The 19,153-nt window shown below is 43.1% G+C and overlaps 1 protein-coding gene across 4 annotated transcripts in view; it reads right to left on the reverse strand.

Annotated features, from left to right (window-relative positions):
* cplane1 (ciliogenesis and planar polarity effector 1) overlaps nt 1-12,221 on the reverse strand; it is a 36,521-nt gene extending 24,300 nt beyond the window's left edge. For 3 of the 4 annotated variants that reach the window (XM_056290989.1, XM_056290988.1, XM_056290986.1), the window contains exons 1-15: nt 12,105-12,221; nt 11,605-11,711; nt 11,356-11,491; nt 11,155-11,274; nt 10,435-10,667; nt 10,166-10,272; nt 9,911-10,067; nt 9,661-9,764; nt 9,225-9,407; nt 6,529-6,778; nt 6,114-6,305; nt 5,177-5,976; nt 4,749-4,939; nt 4,567-4,644; nt 4,297-4,470 (exon numbers count right to left, since the gene is read on the reverse strand). In XM_056290989.1, the coding sequence (XP_056146964.1) occupies nt 4,297-4,470; nt 4,567-4,644; nt 4,749-4,939; nt 5,177-5,976; nt 6,114-6,305; nt 6,529-6,778; nt 9,225-9,407; nt 9,661-9,764; nt 9,911-10,067; nt 10,166-10,272; nt 10,435-10,667; nt 11,155-11,274; nt 11,356-11,491; nt 11,605-11,685 (2,806 nt within the window). In that variant the 5' untranslated portion in view covers nt 11,686-11,711; nt 12,105-12,221. Of the gene's footprint in view, nt 1-4,296; nt 4,471-4,566; nt 4,645-4,748; nt 4,940-5,176; nt 5,977-6,113; nt 6,306-6,528; nt 6,779-9,224; nt 9,408-9,660; nt 9,765-9,910; nt 10,068-10,165; nt 10,273-10,434; nt 10,668-11,154; nt 11,275-11,355; nt 11,492-11,604; nt 11,712-12,085 lie in introns of all 4 variants that reach the window. The other variant, XM_056290987.1, reaches the window with a different exon arrangement.
* Between the last annotated feature and the right edge of the window lie 6,932 nt (nt 12,222-19,153).

The following is a 19,153-nucleotide window of genomic DNA, read 5'->3' on the forward strand; positions in this document are numbered from 1 at the left end:
GACCAGAGATGTAACATTATAGCAGACCATTGTTTCACCCGCCTAATGATGTCCCTCACCTTATCCACAAAATCCATAGTGTTCTGAATATGATGTTCATTACTGCCTACCAACAGGTTAAGACTAGATGCCAGGAACTTAGAAATATTATAGGCCACTGAGTTAGTCATACAAACAAGAGGTCGTAACAGCATATCCTGTTTATGTGTCTTAGGTAAACCATACAGACTAGGTGTAGCTTCCCCTGGGTATAATCTGTGGTACAAAATTCTGTCAATAGCATTGTCCTGTTCTAACAGCTTCAGACAATCTATCACCTTTATCTTGTAGCCACTGCCTGGATCTCCTTTCAGAGGCACATAGTAAGAGCTTATGTCGCTAAGTAACATCATAACTTTCTCATGATAGTCTGTCTGGTTTAATAAAATAGTGCATCTGCCTTTCGCCGCCGGCAGGATGGTAATATTATTGTCCTTACTGAGTCGTAAGTGCATTTCTCTCGTCTCTGCTGATGTTGGATGGTGGTAGCTTTGCATTGCTGAGGCAGGCTGAAACTTTCTTCCGCAGTTGCTCTGCTTCCAGGTCCATGTTGTTGTTTACGGATCACCAATTCCGTGGCTGTGATCGGTTCCACTAGCGGGATTTGCCTCAGCATGACAGCAAAATTCAGCCCCTTAGCAAGGATGTCTTTCTCTGCCTGGGTGAGTTGTACATTGGACAGATTCTTCACCCACTTGTCCACATTGTCGGCGTGTGTCTAGCATCCATGTCTCTCTCTGCCATTGAGGGCGCCATCCATTGTCAGCCAATGTCTCTGGCTTGCAGCAAGTAGGTCATATTTCTTTTGCTGCCTAGTTTTCGATTTTGCATGTTGTACTAAATGAGCCTTCTCCACGGACTCGATCACATGTTGAAAAGTGGTCTCATCTAGACAAAACGTAAGTCTCCGTTGGATCTACTTCTCTTTGGCTTTCAAAGCACCAATGGTAAAATTAGTTTGTCTCACCCGATCATTCAACAGCTGGCTCTGTGCCTTCTGGAGGATCTTTTTACCTCAGTGGCCCTTCACCGAAGATTTCCTTTGCAGACCCTTAGGTTTAATCCTGCTCTGTCTGTCCCTGAGGCTGACTCTCAGGTGGTTCCTGTAGTCTGCCATCTTACACGCCATTCGCTCATACTTGCATACAAGTTTAAGGCAATCCTCGCTGAAATGAGTCAGAATTTCTTGATGCATGCTCAATGGTTTGGGTAAGGAATTCACAGAAAGTTGAATCAGTTCATCTGGACAAAACGTTAATCTACGTCACTTAGATAAGTGACGCAACATTTCTCCCAATAAACGTTGTGCCCAGATAAACTGATTCAACTTTGAGTTCCTTACCGGGATTACTGAGCATGCATCAAGACAAAAGTGTTTTTGGATGCAAACAGCCAAATATGCAACTGCGTCTCATGATATTGCAGAATGCAGACAAGTGCATTTAGATTTTGGTAAGGTGAGGGAGGGGTGGTGAAACTCAAATCAAATTACTAGTGGCCATTTTTCATTATGCCCATCTACTCGTGCAAAGAGCTGTAACAATCAATTTGTTGCCTTTCTGGGAAGAGAAAACACAGCATTCTTAGATACAAAATGATAGACTAATGAGTAATCGGTGCAGATCAAAGAGGTCAAAATATGTTTTTAATTTGATGTGGTCTTTCATTTCAAGGCAACATTTTATGTCAGTGAAGACCATGCATATTCTATGGTTAACTGTTAAGGCAACTATATTCATTAATGTTCAAGCCTTGTTTTGTGACTGCACTGTACACCACTTGGATGGATGGCAGTGGTCATTGGTTAGCACTGTTGCCTCACAGCAAGATGGTCCTGGTTTCAAACCGAACTGGGGTTTCTTGGGCCTTTCTGTGTGGAGTTTGTGTGTTCCCACACCAAACACATGCATGCTAGGTACATATTCCTGCCACTGATGTTCATCAAGGTACTGACTCTAGATCAAGATACCGAGTCTAGATCAGGAGCTGGTGCCAGGGTTCTAGATAAATGGCTGGCTAGTGCTCCTAACAGTTAGGATAGGTTAAATACAAGGGACAAATTTCAGACGTGTAAAAACGTACATGTTATCGTGGTTAACTTGTGTTGATTTTTTATGTAAGGGACATTGTTTATATTGAGGGGGATGCAATTGCAAACATTTACAGTTAAAACAAAAGTAGTGTAACAAATAACTGTTTTCAGGAATTAATAAGTAAAAGTAACTCATTACTGATTGAAGTAGTAATGATTAATATGTAGTACATTACTTTTTGAAAGTAATAAGCCCTACACCTCGTATGACTATGTATAAAAACAGTAAAACACCCTAAAGCAGCATACAGGCTAGGACACGTTTGTGGTGAGGGGGTGGTGGTTTTTTGTCTGTCTGAGGTGGGAGAGTAAGCTGTGACTGAGTCGGTGCCTGGGTGCAGCTGAAATTAATTAGTAACCAGCCTAATATTTATTTCTATCTGGTGCAATGAGGCAGAAACCAAACATCCACTGGAGCTGCACACTGGCATTCAGGGAAGAGATAAAATATTAATCAGAGTTTAGTTTGTGGCCCCTTTCAGTTCAGTAGTTATTTCTGTGGTGTGTTGTTTTGAGTTTTTTACAATAAAGCAGCCAATGTGCAAAACCACAATTCCTGTGTATGTGTGCTTCAGCAGTTCCCAGAACCTGGATATCTCTAAATATCCAAAGTACTTTCAGTACATATGGCAGGACTTTACATTAACGCTTGTCCGGGACAAGCAAACTTTATGATCACACAAGTGGAATATCTTTGGTAGTTATCCGATCTGACAAGTAAAAAAAAAAACAAACTTAAGTGTCAGCAAACCAACTGAAGTTGTCTGTCGTCTTTTTACCAGCTGCATCTGCCTGCTAACAACACAGGATACTGCCTCGGGCTACACGTGCCCACGCATACCATCAGCAAGCGACCCTCTATTTACAATTGTGACAGATATTCATTAGCGCGCGAAGGGGTGCTGGGGGGCTGCAGCTCCCCCTAGTGGTGGGTGCAGACCCCCCCCCCCCAGTAGTGGCAGGTGGTTGTGTAACATCTTAGACCCAACAGTATGCCGAACTTTTGCTAACATACAAAAGCAAAAAAAACCCACATACCTTTATTTTAAACAGTGGGCTGGGGCTGCGTGGAATGTACATTTTTAACAATAAAGTGAGTAAACACTCCATTCCAAATCTGCTACACCCACATCTTACAAACAAAACAATGATGTCATACTGTAGCGACTGGGGGAGGCGGTCGCTCTGACTGCTGGCGGTTCTGCGCTGGGGGAGCGAAATGGCTGATTGGACTGTTAATGTTAGATTTAAAATTGTGTGTTAATGATGTGGTGTTCATGTTGTGGTTATTCTTGTGTTGTTGTTTTGGGGGTTCAACTCAGACTAAGTATGAGACTATTTACTGACTAACTGACTGTAGGACCGTGACTGGGACTGATGTGGCCACTTGGAACATGGGGGGACTCGTTACGTTGTTGTCAGTTCTGGTCCGTTCTGGCTGGTGTGAATAAAGGAGCACTCCCGGGGTCGTGTGGTGTATGGGGCACAGGAGTTGTGATTAAAAAGAGATCTTTGCCTCTCGACTCATTCTTCCACGCCGGCTCGCCACAATACTTTTCGTTTTAGTTGGCAGCCCCCCTACCTAAAACATCGTCCTGCGCAGTGCGCACCTGCAGATATTTGATACAATCCATTCGCCACAGTATCCAAGCTGTTGTTACACTTGTTGTGTTTAGACTTGTTGATAAGGATGTTCCTCTTACACCTGGCCAAGTACCTGAGAGGGGTCCCCAAAACCAGAATGTCACTCATAGCAGCAAGAACGTAATTATGAAGCAAAGAGGCAGAGAAACTTTATAATGAGTTGGTCTGATGTCTTCCCATGGCTCCATTATGAAGAACAAGAGGACTCGTGTTTTGCTCCCCTGTTGGGAGTTTCCCAGCAGGGAAGATCTTATTGTCTGCGATGTTAACTTGTATGTTGTACTATTCAAAAAAACACAATTGTAAAAGTGGGACTTGGACCGCATTTTCCATTTTGGACAAGTACTTTCAGTGATCAGTCAAATTAACTTTTTAATGTCAAACCCTGATACAGGATATTGTGATTCTTTTTGGTTTTGATGCAGACAGAAATATAGATATCTACAGCCAAACCTCATGAACTGACATATCTGTAAACACTAAAAAAAAAAAGAAGTGAAATATTAGTGAGGCTATTTAACCTTTTGTGGAAGTCATGTTGTTCTCCTGGTCGTGTTGTTCTCCTGCCCTGTGCAGTATGAGGCGTGCCATGTGGTCCCCAAGTCCCTGAGCCTCTCGCAACTGGTACCGAAACAAAAATCCATACAGAAGGGCCAGGTACAGTCGTATCTCCTGGAACACACTGCGATTACATTCTGATAGGGAAAAAAATAACTATTAGCATTACAAATTGTGTGTTATCAGGTACTGTCCAACAATTAACAAGGTGTATAGAAACTCATTTTTCTTACTTTTTTTCTTTGCCCACATTTCTGATCTCCAGGCAGCGGTACTCTTTGAGTATGACCCAAAAAGGAAGTAATATTCTCCTGAGGAAAAAAAAAAATTAAAGCTAAGCATTTAACTGAATAGCAACATTGTTTCATGCAATACTTTGCCATGTTACTTAGACACATTGTTCTTTTGTTGAGACCTGGATAACTGAGCAGTGCAGGACCCTCTTCAAGCCTCTTTCCTGTGCATTGTAGAGCTGTCTGGATTTGGGACAGTATGGCACACACTCTGTCCTGTTCCTTCTCCCATCCATCACAGCCTATAAAACCTTTCAGTTCTTCCATGTACTGCTGAGTTATCTTGTACATCCACTGCCAGACTCCAAGCAGTCTGCTCAAAATACAACACCACAAGTAACATGTCTGTGAATGTTCTCATTCATCCAGGTCATGGTTATCCTTTGGATAACCATGAACACCTTTGAACACCACAAGTAACTATGAAGGAAATATTTAACTCCTGGTCACTAAACATATAATAAGCCTTGGTTAAAATTGACTTCAACTTAATATGTGGGTCTTCTTCTATTACTACAGATACATGTGAGGCAAGACAAACAATCCCTACCTATTAGATGGCCGCTGAGGGACAGGCATTGCCTGATGTAGAAGGCTAGTTTTCCCTTCCTTTTCTTTCTTTAGCAGAGGTATAGAGTATCTATCAGAGGGCCAGAGCTGCGGTGGCTGGGAGACAGATTCTTGCTGTGTAGAGTCCCAGCAAGTTCTTTGCTGTAGACTGTAGGTGTGATCGAGACAGTCAGAGGTCAGCTTCAGGACAGCCAGGGCTGTGGACATGGTCTGAGAGTATAACTGACAGCTAGAGTAACCAGGATGGGATGGCTTAGGGTACAGCAGCAGGCGCACCATCTGATGAGCGAGCTCTACCACCAAACCCAGGCAGCCTGAACCAACTGAGTGGCTGGCATCCCAGGGAAGAAAAGAGAGCATGGCCCTAAGAAGATGCAGAGGGCAAGAGGAAAGAGAAATGTTCTTTTTCTCCCTGTAAATCATGGATGCTGGGATAAAATGGAGCAAAGCAGCAAATCGTATCACACAGTGGAGAGTGTATTTTAGCAGGCGCTCCCTTTTTTCCACAGCACCACCTAGAGACAAACCCAGAGCCCAGGCTGTTAACAAACTACCCTGAATCTGTCCAAGTTCACACAAAACCATAGGGGTTTTCCTCTCTGACTCAACACAGTATGAGTTCTTCTTAGGGTCTGGGTTTAGAGTAAGGCCTGGCTCAGATTCAGCATCTGATTGGGCATAGAGTGTGTCAAACATTGAGGCAAACTCCAGATGACCACCATCCTCCACATGGAAACCACCAGGCAGTCCATCTACGTCAGAGTCATTCTCAAGACAAGCCTAGTAAAACAGAGTCAAAGATAAATGCTATGATATGTATAAAGCAAGATTCAGCACATATAACGTATCATCACAGACAATGTATATAGCTTACACAGTATAGGTGTATTTGGTATACAAAGTTACAATAGACAGACCTGTATTTTGTGAGGAAGCTCCCTGGTGTCATCCATGGACCCCTGGTCCTTCAAGAACATGGGGAGAGTAGAGCCAACTGTCTGTCCGTAGTCTGTAGTGTTGGGCACAGATGGAACAATGGGTCTGAGCTCCTCCATGATGCTACCCAGGTTCAGACAAGACACAAACTCCAACCATGCCCTTGCATGAATCTTAAGAGAGATATGACATTATTTTGAAAGTAAGATAAAGCTAGGTCTTGATTTTGCTGTTTTGATCAAAGATATTAATTAGTGAGAAATGACTAATTCACTTTCACTGTTTTGCTGTCTACTGGACAAATTTACTCAAATTGTACAATGTATGTAGTGGGGTTAACTAACCCACCATGAAATGTATTGAGAACCCATGCCCACCAAATCCTTGGTTTAACACCTGTGATGTATCCAGTATTTGGCTGATAAGCTCAAACTTTTTGCTGACGTTCTGTAACATATCCTTAATCACGAGGGCAGGAGAGGGCGTCTCTGGCACCCTCAAAATGGTGGCCATGTAGCCATCAGACACGATGAAGTAGAATAGCCGTGGATGCCAGGTCACAGAGTAGCGCTGTCTTAGGACATCTCGCATGGACATACTAGAGCTGGACAGAGAGGCCTCCCCTGTTCTTACAGACACTGGTGGCCTGGAAAAAAAGAAAAGGTAGTTGAAATTAAACCACAAACCGACAGTCTGTTATTCATTCACTCATTAATTATTCAAACCGCTTATCCTTATTTAAGGTCACAGGGATGCTGGAGCCTATCCTAGCAGTCACTGGGTGGCAGGCGGGGAGGCACCCTGGACAGGCCACCAGACCATCACAGGGCCCACACACACACACAGATTCACAGCTAGGGACAATTAAGTACGGCCAATTCACCTGACCTACATGTCTTTGGAATGTGGGAGGAAACCAGAGCACCCAGAGGAATCCATGCAAACACAGGGAGAACATACAAACTCCACACAGAGGACGACCTGGGATGACCCCCAAGGTTGGACAACCCTGGGGCTTGAAACCAGGACCTTCTTGCTGTGAGGTGGCCACGCTAACCACTACGCCACTGTGCCGCCCAACAATGGCTGTTAACAACAGTCTGTTAAATCTATTTAAAAGTAGTGCCTTTTAAAAGCAGAGAACATTTAAAAAATGATGATGTAGTTGTACTAAAGTACAACAGAACAGAACATACAGTGACATTCACCTACTTTTGATTTTTAATCCCCCAAAAAAAGAGAACCGTGATCTAGTCCCTGAAACTATGGCATTTCAACAGATGTACTTGTTTATTGAGTTTATACCTATAACTATTGCCTCCTACCTCAACTTTCACTCTGATGTGAGTTAATGCCTCAAAAAACATGTTTTAGTGTTTCTGACCCTTATAAAGGTCAACAAAACACCCCAGTTTAGATAGACATCGGCCCCATCTGAGATTTAAAAATGCCAGAATATGGCGAAAATGTTGGGATAGGTTACAGGTATCAAACCATGCCCAGCAGTTTGTTTTTTTGTTGTTTTTTTTTTAACCTTTGGGAATAGCTCAGTCTACTCTGGACAATGCTCAAGTCAACAGCAACCATGGAGGGAAGCGAGTGCTAATTCTATTAACTAACTATAAAACAATATAAAATCAAACAAAAATTATGTAAAAAAAATACTATCAAATTGGAACTACTGAAAAATACAAAAATATATAACTTTGGTCTGTCTCTTGATAACCGTATCCGCTCTCTCTCTCTCTCTCTCTCTCTCTCTCTCTCTCTCTCTCTCTCTCTCAGTAGGCTAAATACTCTTCTCCTCAATGGCAGAAATTGAATTTTTGTTATTTTTTTGGATTCCCCCCCCCTTTTTTCTCCCCAATTGTATCTGGCCAATTACCCCCCTTTCGAGCCATCCCGATTGCTGCTCCACCCCCTCTGCTCTGCCGATCCGGGGAGGGCTGCAGACTACCACATGCTTCACAGTGAGGCGTTTCGCCAGGGGGACGTAGCACGTGGGAGGATCACGCTATTCCCCCCAGTCCCCCCCGACCCCCGAACAGGTGCCCTGACAGACCAGAGGAGGCGCTAGTGCAGCGACCAAGACACATACCCATACCCGCCTTCCCACCCGCAGACACGGCCAATTGTGTCTGTAGGGATGCCCGACCAAGCCAGAGGTAACACTGGGGTTCGAACCAGTGATTCCCGTGTTGGTAGGTGACAGAATATACTGCCACGCGACCCGGATGCCCAATTGAATTATTTTTTATTCATAATAGAAGGTGGCAGGGCGTAGGTGGAGGTTTGACTCGTATCACATCACATGGCTAAGCCTATGACAACCCATGGCTCTAACAACGCAGTTATAACTACAGAAGCAGCACATAGCTGAAACTCACTGCTTTGCATATAGATTGTGCTTAAATGTCAAGATTAGCATGCGGCTTGATATCTCTGACTTGGAGGTTCCCAAGTACATCAGTATTCAGTGAAAATAAGTTGTTTCAGTGTTGTGTAGACCTTAAAAAAACCCAACAACAACAACAACAACTTTATGTCTCTTTAACTGTCTTTTTTTCTGGCACTATGCTCTCATATTTATGCTCACATTATAGTTGGAATATGGATGTAGTCAAACTACGTCAGACCTCTATTCACTGGAATTACTCTATTTTAGATCTAACGCAGGGTAACAGCAATATTGTTAAGAACACAAATGCCCTGACCTTTGAGCTACTATTTTATTTGATTGCTTGTAATTTTTGTCAAACAGCAACTACAGCTTATCTACTGTTGCATCCATTATAAGACATGAATTATAAAACAAGAGTCAGAATGTCAGCTGAGTGCCTAAAAAATATGAAATGTCAAATATTAATAGAATAAAAAAAATCCGTTTAAAATAATGCAGTACATCTGTCTGTCATCTATGATGCTATCAAGCAACTAAACTACATTCATTTATGAACTGAGCTAACATATTGAAAAGTGGGAGTAAAGCAACACGTAAATGGGATGATTACAGGTGAGATAGAGGAAGAAACAATATCAGTTTAAAGGACAGCTCCCATAAATTGATATTGATAAGTGTTTCAAACATATACCTGTAGGTAACCAGAGGATGAAGTGGTAAGAAGTGCGCAGGCCCGAAGTCAACATTGCAACCAAAACTTGACAACGAGAGAAGGCCCCCGAGACGAGCCAGCATAAGAAGTGAACCTCTCTTTAGTACACATGCCAGGAAAAGCCCACCTGGTGCCCAGCTCAGACTGCCAACCCAGTAGGATCTAAAGGACAAGAATGGATTACAGAAATCCATTCAAACTGAGCAACTACTTCCTAACAATAAACAAACCTCAACACTCGAAAAGTGTCATTATCTGACAACAAACATACATACTAAAGTAAAAGCTTCTGGAGTTTACCAGCCATGTGTAGCTTTGAAGAAACTGCCATCTGTGGTCACACATCACAAACTGCAAACAGATGATGGGACTATATTTTTCTGTCTAACTGCATTTTATTTAATTTATACTGTACCTTATGTATTTTGAAGGGATATCCAATTTCTTGCTCCCACACCCTCCCAACCCCCTGGATATGGAGACAAAATTCTGTATGCTGACGAAAAGAACTTGTGTAGCCTGTATTAGAAAAAAAAAGAAATATATACATATCACATTCAACTAATAGATTAAAATCTCAAAGAGAATGATTATGAAATTGAGGTTTGTGAGCAAAAAGAGCGACATAAAGCAAGAAAAATCAGAGACAGGGGCCAGAAACTCACCCTGGGATCTCTCTGGTTCAAAACAATGGCTAATAGGTGACCATCAGGGGAGAAAGCTGTCAAAAGTGCCCCTCTGGACTTCACAGGTTTACAGGGTGGAGTGAGGCGAGACAAAGGATATGTCTTGCTGGCCCATCGTATGCTATATCTCAAAGAACTACAAAGAGAATTTTAACAGATGCAAGTCTTTGTGTAACTATCGCAGTAGACAATTTCGATTTCATGTGTCAGTATCATACTAACCAATTCACTCACCCAAAAATGTTTACATGGACTTCACCCCATTGAATTTTCAGGAAAGTGGTTCTCAGATTATCCCCAGATATGAAAACAAATGCTGATAAGCAGGTATCCCCCATAGCCTGATGGGAAGAATTTTGGGGGAGACATACAAATAAGGGGCTCAACAGCAACTAGACCAACAGTGGAATATTAAAGGTATGTTGATCAGCACTGAAAGATTTGTCACTAGTTTAAAATGTATTTTTATATAATATATAGTAGGTTTGTTTAAGTATACAGACCTCTGTCTTGACAAAGATGCTGTGCTGGGATGCATCTTTATCTCGTGAAGAAGGCAAAGGTGCATCTTCATGTGGCTGTACCTGTGTCCAATTTCCCCTGGCAGTGCCATGTTGTGTCCCTGTCAAGTCCCTTACATCCAAACACTCCCACAAAAACACCTGCCCTGTTAGAGCCACCAACAGTACACGCATTCCATCCCCTGACACGTGGAGGGATAGACGTGTGCCATTCCCTGTGAAAATAAAAATGTATGCAAATGATCAAGATTACCTATCTTATTGCTCCCTATTAGAAATGTGCTACAGAATGCCTGACATATTCAGTGCTCCTGGAATGGTTTTCTTTGGCATTGATTGAACATTGTAAACTAAGAGCATGTTGATTCCTTGAACAATTTAAGATTTGTTAAAAACTAGTATTCTTAAGTATGCTTATCTAACTATTATGGTTTAAGTATTCAAGATTCAAGACTCTTTATTTATTACGTCTCATTCTAAAAGTATAAGAGAGTAAAATTCTTGAGTTTTGGCTCCTCAACACTGCAGCAACAATAGTAAGTAAATAACAACAAAAACAGGACAAAAAAGTAGTAATAATAATTAATAGCGTGTGATGTATGTAAGGTGCTCTGTGTGTGTGTGTGTGTGTGTGTGTGTGTGTAGGCCCAGCCTTAATAAATGTGCATATGTGTGTGTAGTTGTTTGTATATGTATGCGAACCTTGAACAGTATTGATCAACTGAGCTACTTCAGGAACTGTAGCAGAAGTCTTTAATGAGTCTTTATCCCTGTTCCACAGAAACAGCTCCCCCGAGACAAGCAGTCCAGAAAGCCACACGCCTGGAAAAGTAACAAGGAGCTAACAGCACGATCAGACCAGCAATAATGTATGACAGTGACTGAGACTGAGATTATACTCACCATTTTGGGATGCAGCCATTGTCACCACACGATTGAGCAAAGGATAAAGTTTAGGGGTCCTCTTCTTGGTGCTGCCAGACACCATGTTGATCTCACTGATCCTCTTGTCATCCAACAGGAAAACCGACTCTTTCTCCTGGAGGGTTAAGTAAATCCAAATGTTATGTGACCACACTTAAGCAGATAACATTTTCGCTATCTTGTTGTAATCTCACGTGTCGGATGTCTTGCGTCCTGCTTTCCACTTACCTGTCCAAGCCAGCAGAATCGTGGCCATGGTTTCTTCCTTTTGATGCTTGAGGACAACATGACCTCCAGCTTCAACTCCATTTTCAATAGCGTTAATTAATCCCGTCCTTTAAATAATACAGTCGGGCAATGGTTTTGATACAGTCGAATGAAATGGACATACAAATCGAAGATGACTTAACACTAAACGTTGTTAGCCAACGTTACGCCTCGTCTATTTGATGCTTTTAAGAATTAAACGCTGAACATTTACAAAAGGTAACTACTATAATGCCAAAAAATCTACAGTGTTATAATTTAGCGTAAATCAGTGGAGAATTAACGATTAATGAACCGCAGTGATAACATTAGGGTAGCGTGTCATGCTACCAACTACCGTCATGTGTTGCTGTTTCACACACATTGGGTTACACATGGAAAAAGACAAGGCTAACCAGCGTTAACGCTAGCTGTAGCTGCTTAGCTAACTAGCATAGCTTACTTTGGTATATTGCACCAACCTGGTGAATTCGTTCAAACTGGTATCTTTCACGGACTTCCCACATGCTTAACAGCGACAGTAAATCGGTAAAATTATCTGTACAAGCACAACTCCATACCATAATTATAAAACTTATAATTTCCCTCCACTTCAATCCAAAACAACCCCACCACCCCGCTGAGAGAAGCCTGAACGCGTTGCTCTGGGGAACGCGCAGTCGTTTAAACGTGGCTGTTGTCACGAAACTGAAGTTAGTTACGTACTCGTACCTACGCGTTTGCAGCCGGTCATGGGGTGTCGGAAATCGGATCAGTCTTTTCGAACACCAGTGTGGGGACCAAAAGAGACATGTGCTGTATTTACTTATTAGTAGAGAGCAGGTTTCGTTTGACTGTTCCAAACAGATTTAGCCTTTCAAATGCTGTTCTCAAAAGCTTATAGAGCCCTTTTTGAGCCCCATATTGAATATCAAAAACCCATTTGGGCCAGACTAAATTCTATGTTGGAGTACAATAAGAGATGTGCTCTTTCATTTTGGTGGCCCATTGTAAATACATGTCTTTATACATGCTCAATAATCCAGGTAAGGAAATCACAGAACACTGAATCAGTTCATATGGGCACAACGTTTATTGAGAGAAAAATTTCATCACTTATCTAAGTGATAAAATTTAGCCTCACTGACTGCAGGTATCCCCATCCTTACAAACAACACAGTGGCACAATAACCAAAAACAATGATTGGTTTCATATGCAAATTGCTGTGACCATTAACTAGAGTTTCGATGGCAATATATACTATTCACAGTTACAGTCACGGCATTGTAAAATGGAGACAGATGGACTCTTAGTGATGGTCGTCCCTCTTCACACAGGCCATGTATGTGGGGGCTAAGAGTTTCCCCCCACCATCAAAAAGACATGCATGTTAGCGTTAATACTTCTGCCTGTGCCCCTGACTAAGGCAATGGAAAGAAGAACTGGAGTTGGTCCCTGAGCACTGCCCAGTGCAGAGAATAAATTCATTGTAAGAATACAAGATACAATGAAAAAATAAAGAATAAAGTGGCTTTTTTTTTCTTCTTCTTCAATTACTTATAAGGGTGGGGATACCTACAGTCAGCTGAGACTGAAGAGGTCACTTAGATGAGTGATTAAACGTTTCTCTCAATAAACGTTGTGTACAGATGGACTGATTCAACTTTGTGTGACAGTGTAAATAAAGGCTCCAAATCTAGCTGTAATTTTTTTCACAAGTCATCTAATTGATCAGCGAACAAGGAACTAGATTTGAGGTCACAATTTAAAGTAAGTTTACCAAGACCAAACCATAAACATTAGATAGTAGATGTCTAATTTAGTCGATAACATTTGTATCAATTCTAGAGATTTAACATGCAAAACAATGAACGCCCAAGATAAAACGTCAACACTTGTGTTCGAGAAGATTGACTTGTTCAAAATCACGCATGACTGGCCGCCGACAAGAAGGGCGAATAAGTAACTTGCTTCAATTTCGTGTTGTTGTCAGGCAGAGCCGATGACGCTATGAGGTAACTATGTATAACAGACACGCCGAGAAGTTTCAAGATGGAACTTAAATATTATTTCAAATTTTTGCGAAATGTTAAAAACAAAAAACAAAACAAAAAACCCATGAAGACTATGAAAATAGATGGTACTTTGAATTCCTCTTCTTTCAGCTTTCCCCCTGATTTTCAGGGGTCGTCACAGCAGATTTTATAGTTTCCATCAGGACCCTGTGAGGGCAGAGTACCAATGCTGGCCGTTGTTACTGCGGGCCTCGACCGATCCGGTATGGTCTTGTCAATCCGCGTACCGATTTGGCATAATTTTACGCCGGATGCCCTTCCTGACACAGCCACTAACCCTATGGACGGGGGCACAGGTAAAGCGCTGGATGCCATCCCAGTTTTCATGGACTTGCGCCCATGGCTGTCATCATATATGGTGCCTTAAATATATGTATTTAATTCTTCTTCTTTTTTCTTTTTTTACTGCCCCCTGCTGCATTGTTTATAATTGTCTTTTTGTTTTATATGCTAATGTTTTCTTTATGTTCTATGTTATATGGTTTGGAGACAGTGGCACTGATGAAAAGACAGGAGGTGGAGCTGGAGGTGGCAAGAGTTGAAGATGCTAAGATTTTCACTGGGAGTAACGAAGAAGGACAGGATTAGGAACGAGTATATTAGAGGGACTGCTCAAATTGGGCGGTTTGGAGACAAAGCAAGAGAGCCAAGATTGAGATGGTTTGGACATGTGTGGAGGGGAGATGCTGGGTATATTGGGAGAAGGATGCTGAATATGGAGCTGCCAGGGAAGAGGAGAAGAGGAAGGCCAAAGAGGAGGTTTATGGATGTGATGAGGGAGGACATGCAGGTGGCTGGTGTGACAGAGGAAGATGCAGAGGACAAGAAGAAATGGAAACAGATGATCCGCTGTGGCGCCCCCTAACGGGAGCAGCCGAAAGTAGTAGTGTAGATGTTTATGTTCTATGTAATGTTCTCCCGAATTTGATTTAAAAGTTTTGTTAAAAACTAATTTAAAAAAAACACGCAAGAACCTACATCCCTGAGGTTTGATTTAACATATCGCATCTGTCAGGTTTGTCCAGCCTCCCCATATTTATTCAGTCTTTATGCACAACTTTTTTTTCATCATCCATCCAGTCATCCATTATCCAAACCGTTTATCCTGCTGTCAGGATAAGGATAACCTACCGCCCAGCAGTCATTGGGCGGCAGGCGGGGAGACACTCTGGACAGGCCATCAAGACATCACATGGCTCGCGCGCGCGCGCGAAATTATTATATTCTCAAATCAATCACATTGTAAAGCCTACTTTTTTTTCAATTATCCCGTGATCACAGTAACTCCCTCTCACTCCAAACACGGCAGCGCGAGAGGACAGGGAGAGACGCCATTTAAACTCGTGACGCAGCAATAAGTTTAAAAACACAATCTGGAAAATAACATTACACAAAGGCACGTGACACAGAGGATAAAGTTGCTATGTCAGATAAACTTTTCACCAGCATATTAAAAATAGCAAATGAAAAGGACTAGCCATTGCAGACGAAGCTAATAATGGGTTACATTTATATAGCGCTTTATCTAGACACCCAAAGCGCCTCGCAATGAATGGGGGAAACTCACCTCAACCACCACCAGTGTGTAGCACCCACCTGGGGAATGGCGTGATCCTCCCACGTGCTACGTCCCCCTGGCGAAACTCCTCACCGTCAGGTGAAAAGAAGCGGCTGGCGACAGTCTGCAGCCCTCCCGGAATCGGCAGAGGGGGTGGAGCAGCGACCGGGACAGCTCGGAAGAGTGGGGTAATTGGGGAGAATTGGGGATAAAAAAAGGGGGGGGGATAAAAAATAAAAAAATGAAATAACGATACCATGAACAACACAGTGACTCAGTTACAGTAGTACCCCTTCTGTTCTATCCTATTGGTCTAGATTTGTTGGTAACTTGAATTGGCCAAGCATCTGGAATCCTCCATACAAATATCTCCTTACCAAAAAGTAAGGGAAGTTTCTTTCAAAATCATACATAGGCATTATCCTGCAAGTCATTATCTTCTTAAGTTTAAGAAAGAAGTCTGTGTTGTCTGTTCATTGTGTGAAATGTGTCCAGCAACAGCGCTGCACCTGTTGCGGTAATGTCCCTACACTAACAACGTTTGGAAAGCTGTATCATGGTATATTACCGATAACATTGGCTCCGACTTTACTCCTTGTTAGGAGAAGGTACTGTTTAGTTTCTACAGTAATAATAAACTTCAGAGCAGGATAAGCGGTTCGGATAATGGACGAATGGAATAAAAACACTGCAATATAGTGTATGCTGTTAAGTGCCGGTAGGATTGTCTTGACTTGTACATCGAGGAAACAAACAGACTGGAAAAACGGATGGCACGTCACAGGAGAGCTAACAGGTCAGGCCAGGACTCTGCAGTCTACACCATCTACAGGCCAGTGGCCACTCTTTCAAGGATGAAGATGTGCACATCCTTGATAGGGAGGAACGCTGGTTTGAACGGGGAGTCAAAGAGGCCATCTATGTGAAGAGGGAACGACCATCCCTGAACCGGGGGGGGGGGCTAAAATCCCTGAACCAAGGGGGGGGGCTTTTGCCATCCTACTATGCTGTGATTGCAGCAGCCATTCCCCAAACCCCTGAGAATAGTGCACGTGGCTATTTAACTAATTAATGGTAGCGGCATTTGCATATGAAACCGATTGCCGGTTCCAGTCATTATGCAGCTGCTCTGTTTATACGTTTGAGGATACTACCTGCAGTCAGCTGAGACCGAAGTATAATAGTCACGAATGACTATTTACACTCTACACAGTCCCCTTGGTTGTAAATAAAAAAATTAAAAAAACTTTGTCTCCAGTTGGTTATCAGCTGTTGCCCTATATAATCTGGCTCTTCTAAAGGTGAGGTCGCACTCGTCCCATGGCTCTTACAATATTCCTGTCAGGAGTAGGCCACGATTTGATACCCACTAACTACCCTTTGCATTATGTGTCTTCAACTGTCAGGCCAGATCATTTGATTACAGTCTGCTGTAGGGTTTCCAGTCAAACTAAGCCCCCTATGCCAATATTGTTTTTGCTCTTTTAAATGTCCGGTCGTTAAGTCGTTTATTCTTAATTATTTAATTGCTTCCCTCAACCTTGACTTTCTATTTCTTACTGAGACCAGGCTTAAACCTGGGGAGTGCGCCCTCTAGTGGAGCTGTGCCCGCCCAGCTATAATTTTCTGAACGCACCCGGGTTAGCAGGTCGTGGTGGGGGTATAGTAGCTGCTTTTAAGAACCATTACACTTGTGTTCCTTTTACTTCTTTTAACAGTTTGGAAATCTTAAGAACTCCCTCACGCCCCTGGGCGCACGCGCTTCCGACGACCTCACGGTCTCACCATCCCACTTCTGACACCAATATAGCGAATTAAGGGGGCATCCCGGGACCGCCACAACCGGAACGTGAACCCGTGGCTCCCACACCGCAAGCGACAACGTTAACCAGTCGATTAAAGGGTCCGAGCTGTTAGTCAAGGACCAACGTGTCTACTTACCCATGCACGTTACAATATACGTATATACACTCACCGGCCACTTTATTAGGCACACCTGTCCAACTGCTCGTCAACGCAAATTTCTAATCAGCCAATCACATGGCAGCAACTCAATGCATTTAGGCATGTAGACATGGTCAAGACGATCTGCTGCAGTTCAAACCGAGCATCAGAATGGGGAAGAAAGGTGAATAAAGTGACTTTGAACGTGGCATGGTTGTTGGTGCCAGACGGGCTGGTCTGAGTATTTCAGAAACTGCTGATCTACTGGGATTTTCACACACAACCATCTCTAGGGTTTACAGAGAATGGTCCAAAAAAGAGAAAATATCCAGTGAGCGGCAGTTCTGTGGACGAAAATGCCTTGTTGATGCCAGAGGTCAGAGGAGAATGGCCAGACTGGTTCGAGCTGATAGAAAGGCAACAGTAACTCAAATAACCACTCATTACAACCGAGATATGCAGAAGAGCATCTCTGAACGCACAACACGTCGAACCTTGAGGCAGATGGGCTACAGCAGCAGAAGACCACACCGGGTGCCACTCCTGTCAGCTAAGAACAGGAAACTGAGGCTACAATTCGCACAGGCTCACCAAAATTGGACAATAGAAGATTGGAAAAACGTTGCCTGGTCTGATGAGTCTCGATTTCTGCTGCGACATTCGGATGTTAGGGTCAGAATTTGGCATCAACAACATGAAAGCATGGATCCATCCTGCCTTGTATCAACGGTTCAGGCTGGTGGTGGTGGTGTAATGGTGTGGGGGATGTTTTCTTGGCACACTTTGGGCCCTTTAGTTCCAATTGAGCATCGTGTCAACGCCACAGCCTACCTGAGTATTGTTGCTGACCATGTCCATCCCTTTATGACCACAGTGTTCCCATCTTCTGATGGCTACTCCCAGCAGGATAACGTGCTATGTCATAAAGCTCGAATCATCTCAGACTGGTTTCTTGAACATGACAATGAGTTCACTGTACTCAAATGGCCTCCACAGTCACCAGATCTCAACCAATAGAGCACCTTTGGGATGTGGTGGACCGGGAGATTCGCATCATGGACGTGCAGCCGACAAATCTGCGGCAACTGCGTGATGCTATCATGTCAATATGGAGCAAACTCTCTGAGGAATGTTTCCAGTACCTTGTTGAATCTATGCCACGAAGGATTAAGGCAGTTCTGAAGGCAAAAGGGGGTCCAACCCGGTACTAGCAAGGTGTACCTAATAAAGTGGCCAGTGAGTGTATATAGAGAGACGATTTTTCCCCGAAACACACACCTGTGTGTATATGTGTTGATATTGTAGCGAATTCGGCGGACAACGCTACCACAGAAACTGCCGCGGCCGGGAAGCGAACCCATATCGCCCGCACCGCAGGAGACATCGCTAACCGCTCAACTAAAGGGTCAGACCCGCCATCCAGCGGCCAGCGTGTCTTCTTATCCATGCACGTTACACTATTCATATATATATCCACCCCTCTATGTCTGTTATGTTTATGTGTTGTCTTGTTTCACCCCGTTTATTGTAAAGCGACTTTGAGTGTTAGAAACGCGCTAGATAAGTTTAATTTATTCATTATTATTATTATTATATACGTGTATATATACATACATACATATATACATATTTATGTGTGTGTGTGCGTGTGTGTGTGTGTGCGTGCGTGTGTGTGTAAACTCAGGCCCCGTGATGGCCTGGCGGCCTGTCCAGAGTGTCTCCCCGCCCGCTGCCCAATGACTGCTGGGATAGGCTCCAGCATCCCCGCGACCCTGAGAGCAGGATAGGCGGTTTGGATAATGGATGGATGGATGGATGGATGGATGGAAGTTGTTCGCCCCCTACAGTATTTTGCGCCCCCTCCATTTACCTATACTACCTATGCAGCGGGCCGGCCCTACATACACATTTACAACAACTGATACCTTTTGCGCAGTTGTATCTATGCGTCTT

This window comes from Lampris incognitus, chromosome 12, assembly GCF_029633865.1.
Source record: "Lampris incognitus isolate fLamInc1 chromosome 12, fLamInc1.hap2, whole genome shotgun sequence".
NCBI lineage: Eukaryota > Metazoa > Chordata > Actinopteri > Lampriformes > Lampridae > Lampris > Lampris incognitus.